Here is a 16,372-nt window from a genome sequence, read left to right on the forward strand (position 1 = left end):
TCATCTGTCTTTCAAGTCCTCTGCTCTTTTGAATCTTGGGAGAGACGACAGAGTGTCTTGAATTGACGGAGCCAAGGAAAGAGATAAGCTTTCAAACCTGGCCAAGAGAGATCTGTTTAGCTCATGTACCATTGACACCAGGTCCAGGGTTTGCCACCGCTTGTTTAGGATCTCCAACAACATAGGAAAAGTTAATAACACATCAGACACCTGAAGTGTATCCGAAATCTTCCTCGCTATTGAGTGGCCAACCGAAACTACGAACTTTGTTTTGTTTGGAATCCGGGACCCCAGCTTCGTAATGACGTCGGAAAAGGACATAAACTCTGAAACGTCGAACACAGCAAAGAACGAAAATTCACCTGAAAAAAACAATGGATTTAAGAAAAAAATTAACTGAAACTTTCGCTGGGAAAAATATTACAGTAGAAACATTTCTTTAAAAGGATTACCATTTTTCAGGAGGAAAAAAAATCCCTGACTTTTCTTTGACTTTCCACTGACCACCCAAGGCAAATACTTTGGAAATAAAGCTGGAGACAAAGTCGCAAAAAGGGAATTCGTTTTAAATATTTTTTAAACGACATTAACGTTGCCCAAGAGAAACTCTTTTGCAAACCAAGTGGCTAAACAAAATACACTTCCCTTACTTTTCACTGACTTAACGAAGAATTTACACAATTTACACATTTCACACAAAAATGTTTGTCTGTCAGCAGAAACAACGGAACAATTGTTACGTTTGTTATAAATTATGACCCAAGTACAATAAAACCTGGCCACAGACGGAGTGGGCCGATATGGATTGAAACTTGAAAAATGTTAGGCTAATGTTTCTCAAGTTCTCCTTTTTTGTTTGTTTCCAAAATGCGCTAGAACAGATCACTAGTTGTTCCTTTCAAGAATTGAGTTGATTTCATTCATCTCGTCATTCTAGAATTATTTTAGCACTACCACCTGATTGAATGTTTTATTATATCATTTTTAACAAAAGATATAAAAAAAAAAAACCATGATACTTCCCGTTTAATATGCTGGGAGGAAAGAAAGAGTTTGTCTTTCTAGGAAATCGTAAGGCGAGCTTTCTCTTATTCTGACAATTTAAGGTCAAGGAAATTTGGGGGTAAAAGGCTACGGGTAACGAGGTAGCTTGGCTACAATATTAAATACGATGCTAGAGAAAGAGCTTTTTTTAAATTAAACAGTAAACAAAAGAAAAGAAAAACGCAATGCAAAATTGGAGTAATTGCTTATGGGGACACAAACTGTAGGCGATGAAGCTACAAAAGGAATAAATGCCCTGCACGAACAACCTGCCAGCTACGGAAGCGAAACGAGACTAAAGCAATCAAATAGTATTTTAAAACTAACTTAGACGCGCGGGCTAAATGCTACGGAATTCCTCTTTTAGTGTATTAAGACAACTTTTAAGAAACGCCCTCTATAAATATCGATTAACGTCGTTTGGACGACAAAAAATGAAATCCCTTAAACTTTCTCAGAAGAATTCTATACAAGTGATTTACATAAATATAACTTCTAGGTCAGTTCGATTCGTTTTTTAGCTGTAGTGCGACCATCTTTTTTTTAACCGCTCCGAGAGGGCTTTCAGCGGCCATTTTAAGGCGTACTTTTAACCATTTGCCTTACAAAGAAAACGTTACAAATCCGAACAAAAACTCATTATTCGAGACAAGCAAATGTTTGTTGTTAGGTCAAAAACCTTTTTCGGGAATTTGATCGAAATCTGAGTTTTTTACAAAATTTTTAATTTCTTCCCCATTGAACTACTCTTCAAGTGCCACAAAAATGGCTGAGTTTAAAGGAAAATATCGCTAAAGATACATTAGGTGGTATCCTAAAACTGCATCCCGGTTAAAGAGCAACGTCTCCTCTGTAAGAATATGCAATAAGATTTTTGGGCAGTTAAAAGGACAAAATTATTGAAAAAGAATTTTTAACTGTACTTTTGTCAACAAACACCGCCTTTGTAATTAGCATAACAACATGAAAATAACAAGAAAAACACCGATTGATCGATGCTGTTTAGCGGCACTTGAAGAGTAGTTCAATAGGGAAGAAATTAAAAATTTTGTAAAAAAAAAAAAAACAGATTTTGATCAAATTCCCAAAAAAGCTTCTCAACCTAACAACAAACATTTGCTTGTCTCGAATAATAGTTATTGTTCGGATTTGTAATGTTTTCTTTGTAAGGCAAATTGTTGAAAGTGTGGCCTAAACTGGCCGCTGAAAGCCCTTTCAGAGCGGCAAAACCAAGATGGTCGCACTACAGCTAAAATACGAATCGACCTGAGCTGAAAGTTATATTTACGTGAATCAGTTATATAGACCATTGTTTGAGGGATTTCATTTTTTTTCTCGTCCAAACGACGATAGTCCATATTAATAGAGGGCAGTTCTGAAACACCATCTTTTTTCTCTTTAAGCAAGCCGTACGTAGGAAGACAGACATGAGTTTCCGAGAAACCATACGAACTGCGACTGAGTCGCGTAAAAACGGCGTGTTGGTCCAAGGATTGACACAGGCTTCGCGGCACCGCGATTTGTTGAGGGTATTCACTTTTATTCCAGTGTGACTTGTCTATAGAAATGAAAACACGACACAGAAACCAGCCCAGCAAGACATGCTTTTGGAACCAATGACCCTCCGATCATACGATTGAATCCAATGAAATCAGAAAGGTTTCCCATCCCACGCACGCGCGTTATCTTAACACCATACCTTAATCCTAATGTGTACACTCGATTCCAAAAACGTTGACACCTAAAAAGCATAAACCGTGAACGATGAGACCCAATGGCTTTATGGGTATAAGTATAGTATACTAAATTTATTTGCATAATATTCTATTCTCGTGCGACGGTTGATGACCAAAATTAGTTGCACGTGGTGAATGATGGAAAATGCCAAAGCAAGATGGCCAACAAGGGCCAATTTGAGTGATATACAATTCGCTATTTGCCTAACTTCAAAAAAGGCAATGAACTTAAGCAATATTTGGTAAAAAATTATTCGGAAGAATTAGGTCAGCACTGTATTTTTTATTGCAAAGAATGAGAATGGCAAACTATTGATTATGGAAATGAGGTTATTGCTTAAACACTACTCACAAATCCGTTGGGTCTCATCGTTCACGGTTTATGATTTTTTGGTGTCAACGTTTTTGCAATCGAGTGTATATCTTTTTTAAACGATCAAAAGAGTTCTGCAGAAACTTGGATTTCCTGTTGAAAGTCGGAGCGAAAGTCGACCGCACTGACCACAACACCAACGCGCTTACACAAATTTGAAAGAAACGTATTTAACAATATATCGAGCAGTTGTTTTTCAGACAAATGTGTTACTTAATTTACACCAACCTTGACGTTGAATCCATTCGTCTATCACCATTAATGCAGCTTTGAGCTCATTCTCATCCTCCAGGTCTTCTAACGCCTTCTTTGCCCGCTCCAAAGTCTCCATCTTTGATTGTAATTCACTCTTAAGTGCTATGATAGCCTTATGTTTCGTTTCAGTTTTCAGCTGTTCCTTTAAGCGTCTAATCTCAGCTCGGGTCTTTTCCAACAGTAACTGGTACCTCCTCTCTTGCGATGTGGTTCTCCACAAAGCTCTGCACTGAATAACGGTCACTTTGTTATTCAAGTTCAGATGTCTAAAAATTGTTTCTATTCCTTTTACAGAAGAATTCTGTGTATCTTCTGCAAAAATTAAAACTGCGGCTCGGCTATGATAACTTATCGGACGACCGGCTGTATTCCTCAATTTCCGAATCTCTTCCAAGGAAAGAGCGAGCCGCAGTGATATAGGCGGATAGGCTGGTTTCTCAAGCAGTTCTACGAGGTCATACAGCTGTAAAGCCTCAAACACGTCTTTCATTAGTTTCACAGGAGTGTTTGGGAAAACCTTCCGAACATTAGGAACATCGTGAAGTAACGTAATCTCACTACTGATCCCAAATGATTGAAGAATAAGTCTCGCAGAATCACTGTCGGCTTCAATTCTTCTTCATAGTTCGCTGGTGACTTCTTCAGTGAGATCATTATAGCAAAGTTTATGGACGCTATCTAAGGAGAGAAGAACCATAATAGAAAGATCACAAACAATAAAAAACGAACTCAGAGCTTTTTAAAATAATTAGTAACATGTCATGTTTCAATTGTTTTGCTATTTGGTAGCTTTAATCGTGAGTTTTGCCTAAAATTTAAAACGGAAACTTTTTTGAACTTGCATCTAAAAAACATACTTTGTTCAGTGTCATACCAGTAAGCCCAGAGAGTAAAAGATAATTACCAGAGATGTCTTCCATTCCAAGTTCAGAGGTTGCTCCGTGTGTTTTTATCCCGCTGTCACTCGTCTCTGTTATGAGACTCTGCCTCTCTTGGAGATTCTCCAGATATCTTTGAACGAATGCATATTTCTCGTCTGCAAGAAATCGTTCTTCTTTCTTTTCCCCTCCTCTGACTTCTTCCTCTATCCCTTTGTGATAGAGTTCGGAATCGGAGTTACTTCGGCGACTGCTTGTAGGCCTTTCCAAGTGTTGTTCAATTTGCCAAGCTGAAGAAAACATAAATTTGTGAGTAGGGAAATATGTGAATTAAGTTAATAGTAAACTGAAAGTCTACTCTACAGTAAATATTAAACGGATTATTAATGATTATTAGCCATATTAACGTAGGAGGAGAGAGGGGCTGTTGGGGTACAGTTGGAGGTGATAATAAGCATCGTGATTGAAAAGAAGTAAAATAAACAAACAAACAAACAAACAAAAACTGCAGCCCTTTGCGTCAACAACCACTGGGATGTACGCAGATTTTCGTACCGCTTCCATCTTATACTTGCCTCGCGTTAGAGTTCAAGTGAAGTTATTACCAGTGATCATTTTTAACTCGTGAATGCGCGTAGCGCAATGAACGAGTTATAGCGATAGCTGACTGTTGACGGTTGGTTGGTTGGTTGGTTGGTCGGTCGGTCGGTTTTGTTGTTAACTTTCGGGCGTGCGCAGTGAATGAGTTTTAAATTCAATTAGTGGAAAAAACACGCGAACATTTATTGTTCAAGGCGCATCAGGAAATTCTTATTCAATATGTAGAGAATAATTTGACGATCATTTAGTGCAAGAATGGAGATGTTTCGTTCAATCTGAGCAAAGTTACAAGTTTTTTCAGTTTTTCAGAAAGTCCGGGGTCGTAAACTCAATTAGTGAAAAAAAAAAACGTGAAATTTTTTTCACGACGCGTCAGAATTCTCTCATTCATTCTGTAGAGAATAATTTGACAACCATCCATTTTAGTGTAAGAATGGAGATTTTTCGTTGAATCTGAGCAAAGTTATAGGATTTTTTCGTTTTTTTCTACAAAGTGGGGTTTCTTTTAAGAATTAAAAATAATTTAATTTAGAAATAATTTAATTAAAAATAATTTAATTTGTCAGTTTTCACGCGAAAGCGGAACGTGCCATGTCACGCATCATTGACGTCGTAAACAAAATTATGCAAATTTATGGTGAAATGAATACTTTAAGATCTTGTCAGCTTTCATAGAGGTTTCAAAGGGAAAAATGTTTCATTTTCGAAATTTACAACTGGTAATTTATGGGAAAGCAAAAGGACGCGGTCGATAAATAATTCTTATTTAGCAAGAGCTTGTCATAGTTCATTATTTTTACTTGAGGATTGCGTGGACTGAACTCCAAAGGAAAAATGTCGGGCATGAAATGTAATGCGATACTTTGTTGAACAGATTTCCCTTTGTGACATCGGCTTGCCCTACAGTAATTTTGTAATTTTAATTCCCAAAAAAACTTCACTTGCCCATCGGGCAAGTGATGGTTAGAATCCACTGGCCCGATCGCGAAATCCAGTAGTCCCGGACTATCGGGGACACGAATTTGCATGACGTAGCTGCACATGGCGTGCTTCTATGAACTTTGAATAAAAAACACGTGATTTTTTTTAATTGACGCATCAGAATAATCGGCTTATTCAATCTGTACAGAATAATTTGACAATCATTTTTATAGTACAAGAATGGTCATTTTTCGTTACATAATCGGGCAAAGATATAATTTCTTTTAGCTTTCGAGGAAGTTTCCGTAGTCGTCTAAATTTCAATTACTATGTGTCATCTGCATTCACGAGTTGGCTCACAGGAGCCTTTGATCTGCATTCGTTGCCTGTGGAGTGCCATGCATGTACTCCGTCTAGTAACGAATGCAGGCAATGATATGTTTTAGGGCCATATATTTTTCCCCAACATAATTTTAAAAATGTTTCTGATGAAGATCGAAGATTTTCGACCGAAACCGCTGTCAAACTATTTAGTTTTTTACCTTTGTTTCGATCAATGTGCTTTATCTTTTGTTCCTTAATTAAACTTCTGTCGATTGCCTCCTGTTCGTCGCGATAGTCTTGCCATTAATATACTTTCCAATAAGATTCATTTCGCGCACGCGTATAACAACAGGAAAATTCATAAATGAAAAACCATCGCAATTGTCAACACATCTTAGGCAGCTTCAACAAAAGAATGTTTCATCAAAACTTAAGGTTTGAACGGGATTCGAACTCATGACCTCGACGATACTGGGGCGGTGCTCTACCAACTGAGCAATCAAACCAACTGGGAGCTTTTTTTTTTAATTTTGGCTTTTATCCGCAGTTCAAATATATGCACTTCATATATTTTAACCTTTTATTCATTAGCAAAATTGTAACAGTTATGATGGCGAGCACAGACCTCCCTCCCCGATTAAGGAACCTGTGCAGGCTCGATTGAGACTCTACTGGCACGCCGCTTACGAAAGATGTTTTGCATAATTTGTCTGTTAGTATATTCACTCGTTCCTTCTTTCGTCTTTTCATTCACTTTTTCACAGTAGTTAACGTTACTGTGTACGAACGCATGTCAGATTGTTCAATAATTTTCGCTCTTTGGTTAGTTATTAATGTCAAAATTGCTGGAAGAAATTTCCAAAATCATTAAGCTAACACAAGATATTAAGTGATGTTTAAAACACGAGCAGGAGTGTTTTATCGGGATTTAAAACCACAAGGCGCAGCCGAGTGGTTTTACCCGATAAAACACGTGCTGCGAGTATTTTGAACGGCTTCAGAAACATTCCTGGAAAAGCCTGTGTCAAGAGAGTTCATAACAGTGATACTTTTGTGAACGTTGGAACTTAGCAGAAACGAGAAAAACATTAAACACCGCATATTAATAAGGAGGAAGTTTTATCGGGTTTTAAAACCACTGCACGTGATGTTTTATCAACCATTTGATAGTTCAATGGGCTTCTGAATTATTAATGAGTTTTTGAAGAACGTTTTAATAACCCAGTTAATAAATCATAAAGGTAACATATATCCAATAATTCCAATTTGGTGTCCAGCAGCCTTTTCACATCTTTTCGCCGACAAATTCATCCGCGTTGTCTAACTGCTGTAATTAAATTTGCGTGGTCTAATAACATCGCATTCGAACCAGGTTGACGTCGCTAAGAATTCATCTCACTGCGAGAAGGCAGTCTTGTATGCCATGAAACGCAAGTTAGAGAAAAGTCACCTTGGATAACACCTAAGCGACAGCCCAGGCGAAAAAAGACAAACAAATACAGATTTAAAAACCCGTTTGACGAAGAAATTTAGCGCGTGCTTGCTACCATTAACAAGGGTTCTTGGTTCCACCAAACAGTCGCAGTGGTTGATGTAGCACAACCGTGTACATCTACTGGGATATCTAGCAAAGTCGTTTCCAGTACTCTCAAAACTCGCTCACTACAAGTAGATACTTTTGGTAAATAGCGGTAATTGTTAGAACCACACATTTAAAGCAGCAAGCAGCTTTCGCTTTCGATCATATCCAGATTCGTTTCATCCTTTGTTGTTCTGTTGCATTCTGCTTCCGTTTCCTTTTGCGGTGATTAGCTTCCGTCGAACTATTTTCCGCTCGATACTTCGGTTTTCCCGAGTATATAATTACTTTTCTGGAACTGAACGACCAATGACCTTTAACGCGAATTTTATGGACTACTTGGTCACAACACTCTTTAGGAGAGTCCTACGTTGTGTTCCATTGGTTTGCGCCAAAGCCATGTTGATAGAAATCTTTCGGTACCCAAAACTCGATCTTTATTTTTTCGCGCATACCCTCCATTCAAACGAATTTATAGAGTATCGTGTTTGAACGAAATTCGGCCCTTATGTTCGTCCAACATAAATGCACCAGAGCGTGTGAAGATTTTACGAAATCCCCAACATCCTTTCTATGGCGTCCCCGGCAGCGCGTGACATTCATATAAAAAAAACCAAATTGTCCGACTACAATTAATTTTCTCAAGAAACAATGGAAATATCGAAAACTCCTCACAAACTTTGTTTGCTTATTATCTCGTGATTGCTAAAGTCCAGTTTGTTTGGAAGCCGGTGATAAAGTTCGCTTTGGCAAATACTTTCAGTTTTTCGTTTGAACGTGTGTACGTTCCTACATAACAACACTGGTTCGAAATTAGCTTTGCCGGTGATTTCCTTTATTAGACAGCGCGCGTCGGCGAAAGGGATTTCCGGAGGACACCATAGAATGTATATACAGTAACCTTAAGTTCTGTGATTTGTAAACTGATCATAAACAGCTTTTGATAGCTTAATTCTTATCGATAAGGAAACTATCTTGGCAACACAGATGTAGCTCAGAACCAAGTTATCCAAGAAGTCTTCCAAGAACACAACAACAAGGTTGAGGCTACTTTCTTGTGGGACATTCACAGGTGAAAATGCAAATCCGACAAGTTCACCAAACTATGTCATGAAAATAAGATTAAAAACGATTACACAAGAGTCTAAATGAGAATTGGCCTCAAGAAAATAAGATACTTCTTGGTACCAACACTAGTTTGTACAAGAAAAGAAGGTGGAAAAACCAGCAGTGGCACAGCAAAACGTTGTATGTTTTCTGATGCTAGTTTAGAATCTGACAAAAAAACGATCTCCCTTGAAAAAGTCTATCAAATTAATTAAAGAAATTATAATTAAGTGGCTGTTAAATAAATAAATAAATAAATAAATAAATAAGTAAAAACGAATAAATCGTAGGGTGGGGACAATCCATTATGAAATCCCTGGTAGAAAGAAATTGAGACTACTTAAAGAACGACGTGACTCATTCCAATCATCTTAAATGAAGTCAAATGCATCAACCGGAAAAAAACAACTTATGTTCATTTTATGTAACTCACTCTGGAATTTCAAAACAACTGGTGTTTATATCATTCCTACCTTCCTTTTCCTTGACAGCCGCGAGTTTCAGTTCCTCGATTTCCTTTTCAAGTAATTGCACCTTGAAATTCCATTTGTTTTCAGCTTGGTTTAGTTTCATTAATGTCACCTCGTCCTCCTTTGGGCTGAGATGAAGGAATGAATCCGAGGTTCTACGGCGTCTATCATCTGGTCGTTCTTGTTCTGTCAAATCATTTGCTAACGGAAAATAGTAAAACAGTAAAATTATAAATCTAAATCTGTGGTATTTTGTATTGAATAATGCCCCGTAAAAAGTAGTACCTTTACAGGGGTCTATCTATTTCCGGAGTGTTTTTTTAATTCCGGAGTACAAAATTTTACAGTTATTACTCATGACATGTGTACTTTGTCCTTAATAATCTAAAAAAGTGTACTTTGTAGTTATTAATCAGGAAATTCATCTTTTACGATTAATAATCGTGCATGTTACGAGTAATAATCGTACCATTCAAGATTATTAAGCACGTTTGACACATTATACAGTTAATAATCGTAAAGTACGCAATTATTAATCGCGTTTGACAGGAAATGCAGTTATTAATCGTAATTTGTGTTTTCTCGGTCAAAACAACAATCATGGGGCGAATTCACATGACGGCCGCCATTTCGAAAATTATTACGAAGTCATCCACTTCTCTTCCCTGTCCTTGCTTTGAAATAAATCTTACACAAACGAATTCCTTATAGGACTATACTTCCCTCGAGGTCTACTTCTAGTTTGCCCGTGAGTTCGCGAATGATATTTTCCCCATTTCACTCTTCGACAAACAACAACGCGAGCGGAATTCGTCGCGTACGGCAGTGCGATAATTATCTGAAATGTTTGCGACACTTTTCAAACAAAACGAAGATCTTTTCAAGTCTTTTGTTTTAAAACAAGCAAAAGAAAAATTTGTCTAATGGGTTCACAGATTCAGTCCATTTGACGTTTGTATTTTGTTCGCGTTTCGAAGCTTATAACACACCGTGAAATCAACAAGTGGTCGAAAGCTTCACTGGTATACTCGCATAATATTTTCGCTAATTTGCACCGTTTCGCGTATAATTTTTGGGAACACATGATTTCAAATAAAGAAAAAAAAAAAAGGAAAACGAAAAGTAGGTCGCTTTGACCTGATATTATTTCTGCTTTTGAGGATTTCTACGGAATTAAAACTTAGAAATTTATCACATACTGGGAAAGACAAAGCCCGAAGAAAACAATTGAAAACGCTATCTCAAAATTCGCGAACGACGTTTTCACTCACCAGCGGTACATGACAAATCAAAACAATAAACCGGTCGTTAAAACTACTCTTAAACTGAAGGCTGAGCTTAGATTCTGAATTAACTAATAAATTTAATACATGATACAGTCTGTGTGGACTACGATTAACAACTGTATCTGGGTCGAAGCGTTTCTAATTATGTATGCAAAGTCGACTACTTTAACAAAACAGAATTCTGTACCAGCTACAGGTCTGATGCGAATCGAAGCGCCGCCAAAGCACGACCAGAAAACTTCGAAAGCGAGATGTTTTCCTGCGACGGGAATCCAGCGAAATACAATGGTTCGCTAATTCGTCGAATCCGAAGCAGGATTTATGGATGTGATCTCTGCAAGAACACATTCGATTCGTACGCAAATCTTCAGAAATCTTACAATGTAGATCCGTTCAGTCAAAGCAATCGCGAAGCCACTCGTTGACGCGGCTTGGCCGCGACTTTCGCGGTTAACGCCCCATTTAAGCCGCAGCTTCACCACTCGTTAAGCAATAAGCTTACTGTTAAGAGAGGGTTTTGCCAATCAGCCGAAATTTCCCGGAAAGCCGCCTACAACACTAAGTTTTATTAAAAAGGCTTTGTTAAATATTTCTTTCAGGAAAACCATGTTCGAGACTTTTTTAAAACGCAGTTCTGCCAATGCGTAAGCTTCCGACGTGTTTTGAAGTTTTTATTTTATCCATCAGTCGAACGGCCAATTTTAATAACCCTATAAACTAGCTAAAAAACGTATTAAACAACAAGATTATATTCAGATGGCTAAAATTATTTTTATTTAGCCAGAAATGCAATTTTTACAAGCAGTCGTTCATAAACTTGACGACCAATTCTGTAAGTTTAAGTATTTTGCGCGGGAAAAAACAGTGAATCAGAAATCAAATAATCGATTGACAAGGCTGTGTAGGATACAGTAGAGATATTATACTATTTAATACGTTGTTTTATCCCTTGGAATTTTAGATAATACATTTACTGAATTTGAACTCACCTTTTACATTCCGGTGTTTACTCGTTCACTGATAGAAGCCGACGCAAGTACGGAAGGACAGGCCTCAGCGTTGTTGTGATACACAATCCATTCTTTAAGTCTTTACCTTTAAATTTGGTTTTTCCACAGCTACCATTGATTTAAAGAGCTGGCGATGATTAAATGTTTAAAATTCGTCGTTCAGTCACTCAGCTTCGGCCGCTGTGAGGTAAAATAATCGCACGCAAAATTTAAGTTTGCGAAGTTTACATATGCATTTCTTGCCAAGTTCAGGATCAACCGCTGCGAACATAACTTGATGAGTGTAATCCACCTTTGATAATAAGCAATGCAAAATCTGTTCCTCTTGTAATTCAGCAGGTATTTAGATCGGCACAAAGAGAAAGTCAGCGTCTCCGAACATAGCTTACCATGATGTAAAGTCAGTAAATAAAAGCATTCAATTTTCATGTGTTCTCACGGAAACTACAGCGATGACCAATTCTGTAAATGTTCCTGGATCGTACTGTTTTTCTTTTTAGATCACACTAGCGCTTCTTTTACGGCGAAAGAAATACTCTGACTCGGTGCTCGACTGTGATCAGTACAAAGAATTTCTTCAACGGTCATTGAGCTTTGTGAGAACGCGCCAGCTAATGGCGCGTTCCATTTGACCAATTACAGAAGTAGCTGTCAAAATGTGTCCAATCCAATCACAGAGCCGGTTATGGTTGGCCAAATGTTGCAAAATTCAACAACTTGCATATTTATATTCAACAACTTTTATTTATGTTCAACAAGATATATTCGTATTCAACGTTTTATATTTATATTCAACAATGCGCATTTTCCTTCAACTTCAACTTAAATTATTTTCGTTCAACAACAATATTTGTTCAACTTCAACTAAAATTATTTTCGTTCAACAACAATATTTGTTCAACTTCAACTGTCATATTTATTTAACACTCAACAAAAATAACTGTTCAACTTCAATACAGACTTCTAGTTTCTACTTCCCTCTATATTTGTCATACAAGTAAGTTGTTGAAAGTTCCCGGACATTCAAAATATCTTTATTTAACAAAAATTCCCCACCCCGTCCCCGCTTAAATACGCTAACTTGACTACCCAGTCCCCCGATCACTTTATGCCTTGAATAAAGATGGCGTCGACGTCGGAACTTGATGCTAAGGAAGAACTGACACAGATGGTCAGAGAATGCGTTCGAAACGAAATTGCTCTTCAACGATCGGGAAATAGTACCTTGTTACTGATGAGAACTCGCGACCTTATAGCGAGTTCAGCTCGATCTGCGAGCCGAGAGATGACAAATTCCATCGCGCCGGACTTTCCCGCCACTGGCACTCCAGGTCAGCCGGGTCCTTCTTTTTCGTCTTCTTTTCAGACTGGGCAGTCGCAGTATTTTCAAACAGGAAAAAAGAGGCCTGCAGCTACAACGAATCATCCATGGCGCCTAAAGGGTAAACAGAAGAAACAAACAAAGCAGGAGTTCCACCCCAAAGCCGTTCATCTCCTTGACAAGCCTGAAGATCTGGATGAAAATGGCTTTGTTCCCGACTACACAGTTACTGACGATATGGTCCTACTGAAAGGGTATTTTGAGCTGGGGACAGGCCAGTCGGAAAGTGAAATCAGAGAGAGTATAACCGAGGTACTGAAGCAGCGTTTCCCATTTGTAAGACCAGAACATTTTGACTTTGTTAAGCGTGAGCGTAACAAAGTAACTACCCCAGTCGTTAACAAATCTCTTGAATGGAATTACAAACACGTAAAAGAATTATGTGGTCAGGGAAAGCTTTACATTCGTTTGAATGTCTTGAGAGAAGTCATCGACGCATGTGAAGAACCATCACCCACAGGAACTAAAGATGGCGACGATGATGACTTGATGAGGTCACCTTTTTCACTGACCATGCCCAAGAAATTTGAAAGTTCGACAGGAAATGGATCCATTGCAGAATATGGACAGTCGGAAACAAGCCTCACTAGCATGGGTGTAAGTGCATCTGGATATGGGGCATCTACCTCTGCTGATTTAGTGGTGGCCTCCATTGCTGGTCCAAGCAGTCAGAGTGATAAGGAAACACTGCGAGAGCTGCTGCCATCTGCAAGTGATGAACAACTTGACAATGCACTCCAAGAATTTGGTGGTCTTGATTCAGCAGCAGATGCTCTTCTTGAGGGGGATTCCCTTCAGGGAGACTCTAATACAGCAGTGTGTGAGTCAATAGTCCAGATCATCGAAATCCTGGGGAAAAAGTTGACAGGAAAAAGAAAGAAACTAGAAGTTGATGAAGGTGATCTTGTTCAAGATGCAGTGGTCTACTACAAGTCAATTCAGTTTGATGCTTCCTGCCCTTTGAGAATTACCTATCAAGGCCAACCTGCCATAGACAGTGGGAGAGTAATGAGGCAGTTTTATTCTGACTTATTTGAAGGTTTAGTAGAGGGCAAGTTAATGGTGCTGTTTGAAGGTGAAAATGCCCACAAGGTGCCAAGTTACCAACCACAGGCTGTTATGAGTGGAATGTTTGAAATGGTTGGAAAAATGATTGCCCATTCTCTTGTGCAAGGAGGCCCAGGTTTTCCATGTCTGGCTCTGCCATGTTTCTATTACCTTGTGACTGGGGATGTTATGTGTGCATTTGCATACTGCGATGTTTGGGATATTCCAGATCCATTTTCTAGGAACATAGTCATGCAGGTAAATGCCCAGTACATTATGAGTTTATTTTTAGGTTAACTTTTAACAGTAAATCCAGTAAGTGTACACTGCATCTCACAAACACCACATTACAACCATCCATTGTCTAATAGTTTGTGGTAAAGTTAATATTGGATAAGACTCCTTAATTAGCCATGTTCTAAACGAGCAGGGGACTGGGTACAAATTTTTAAAATCGAATGAATTGAAAAATGGACATCGTCATCTGAAAGAGCATCCAAATTATTACCGGTAGTAAATTCACTGTATTTGATTATTATTGGTTTAATTTCAAAGGCATGGTTCACTTTTAAAATACACCAAAATAAGAGAGTGTAGCATGGATTGAAGGGGCAGCTGTCCCTCCAATACATACTATTAAGCTCTCTTATTTTAGCGATTATCAAAAGTGTACCATGCCTTATAAAAGGGCCTATCTTTTGCCCACACCTACAATTCATAGATAATAAGACTTCTCCAGCCAGTACATATAGGTTTCTAGTCATATCTGCAACATTTATTTCTATTTTTGCTTATTCATACAAAGCTGATGGATGCCAGTGATGATGATGAACTGGCAGAGCTAGCCAAGAGTGATGAAGTAATTAATCTGTTGGCTCATTGTGGAGAGACAAGTGTTCTGCAGGTACCATTTGCTTTGACTATATTTTTATTTATATTGTTCTGCCCTGCATGCTACCGCTGACATTGTGTACCCCCCGTGCTGACAGCCAGGCCCAGCCTTCTAATGAGACCCCTGCAATTACTGTTTTTTTTTTTTTTTTGCTCACTTAAACGTTGAACTTGCCTACAAATGTTGATTTATTGTGACAGGCATGCAACTTTCATTCTCTAGTTTATTCAGTTTTTATTTCATTCAATATATCCTGTACTGTGTATTGTTCTAGTTTCTACCCTTCCTTCCCACCCTTTGGTGGGTGGAGAAGTTAGAAGTTGATATCTATTATTTCCCACATTCCAAATTATACTTACTATCAATTGTATTAAGTTGATTTGTTCAAAGCCAGTAAAGTATCTGCTTATATATCATTGTTTGCTCAAATTGTTTGAGTTTGTACAATATTCTATTTCAGATGTCTACAAAAGGGAAAATAATTCAGTCAATAGTGATGTATGAGGTCATTTCAAAGCGAAAAATGGCATTGGATCAGTTGAGAAAAGGATTGACAACCCTTGGTGTCCTTGATGAGATGTCAAAGCACCCACATTTTTTTGAAAATGTGTTCACCTTTAAACCTGTTGAGCTGACACCCACCACAGTTAAAGATTGTCTCAAATATCCAGATGAATTAAGCAAGCAAGCACAGGACACCAAGATGATGATGACCAGATTTGTTGACCAGTCGTCAAGTGCCAGGTTGATGCAATTTATGCAGTACTGTACTGGAAGCAAGACAATGCCTTCAGTTCAGAATTTTGTAATAAATGTAAATTTTCATAGTGAAAGTTACATCTCTTCATCAACATGTACCTTTACATTGTTATTACCTGATCATTTTCCCTCTTATGGTCTGTTTGAACTTTCACTGGATTCAGCCTTTTCTTCATCTGGAAAGTCTTTTACCTCAGTGTAAACAACAACACTGCCCTAAATTTATACATTTAGAGGCTCTTATGTAAGCAAGACTTATGGATAGGTTGCTGTTTGTGTACTGTTAGGTTTACCGAAAAGAGGTCATTACTGAGTTGTTGTTGGTAACCTTCTATGGAATTTGAAAGATGTAGTAATTGGATTTGCCACTTTAAAGTCAAAGATGACTTGCAACAGTTTTCATGCCTTTGTTTTGATGGATTGAAAGTACTGACCCATATCAGATCCCATGATCTGGGTACAATAGTGTTGATGTTCAATTCACTGATCAATTTAGTTGTGTTATGCCAGCATTAAAACATTGAAAAAGCCTTGCCATTTCTAGTATAAACTCATTGGTATGTATTGTCTTTAGCTGCTGATTCTTGGAAATGATATGTTTTGCCAAACAAAATTCCTTACATTATTTTGTTATTGAACATTACATGTAAAATGGTATTATTGTAATAAATATTAATCATTAGTGACCTGTTCTTTAACAATTAATTGTG

The 16,372-nt window shown here is 37.9% G+C and overlaps 3 protein-coding genes across 4 annotated transcripts in view; 1 reads left to right on the forward strand and 2 right to left on the reverse strand.

Annotated features, from left to right (window-relative positions):
• On the reverse strand, positions 1–3,970 carry LOC146470270 (uncharacterized). The gene is made up of 2 exons (XM_085121923.1): positions 3,382–3,970; positions 1–362 (listed from the first exon to the last, which is right to left on the reverse strand). The coding sequence occupies exons 1-2, from the start codon at positions 3,896–3,898 to the stop codon at positions 1–3; spliced, it is 879 nt and encodes a 292-aa protein (XP_084978049.1). The 5' UTR covers positions 3,899–3,970.
• The window catches only part of LOC146470271 (uncharacterized), a 24,674-nt gene continuing 12,250 nt past the window's right edge, over positions 3,949–16,372 (reverse strand). The window contains exons 4-6 of one of the 2 annotated variants that reach the window (XM_085122401.1): positions 9,291–9,488; positions 4,313–4,576; positions 3,949–4,086 (exon numbers count right to left, since the gene is read on the reverse strand). In XM_085122401.1, coding sequence (XP_084978527.1) covers positions 4,028–4,086; positions 4,313–4,576; positions 9,291–9,488 — 521 coding nt within the window. In that variant the 3' untranslated portion in view covers positions 3,949–4,027. The remainder of the gene's footprint in view (positions 4,087–4,312; positions 4,577–9,290; positions 9,489–16,372) is intronic. The other variant, XM_085122403.1, reaches the window with a different exon arrangement.
• On the forward strand, positions 12,313–16,348 carry LOC146470272 (uncharacterized). Its single transcript, XM_085122349.1, has 3 exons — positions 12,313–14,269; positions 14,817–14,915; positions 15,364–16,348. The coding sequence occupies exons 1-3, from the start codon at positions 12,707–12,709 to the stop codon at positions 15,862–15,864; spliced, it is 2,163 nt and encodes a 720-aa protein (XP_084978475.1). The 5' UTR covers positions 12,313–12,706; the 3' UTR covers positions 15,865–16,348.

Source organism: Pavona decussata, unplaced genomic scaffold (assembly GCF_977016875.1).
Source record: "Pavona decussata unplaced genomic scaffold, jaPavDecu1.1 SCAFFOLD_114, whole genome shotgun sequence".
In the NCBI taxonomy this organism is placed as follows: domain Eukaryota; kingdom Metazoa; phylum Cnidaria; class Anthozoa; order Scleractinia; family Agariciidae; genus Pavona; species Pavona decussata.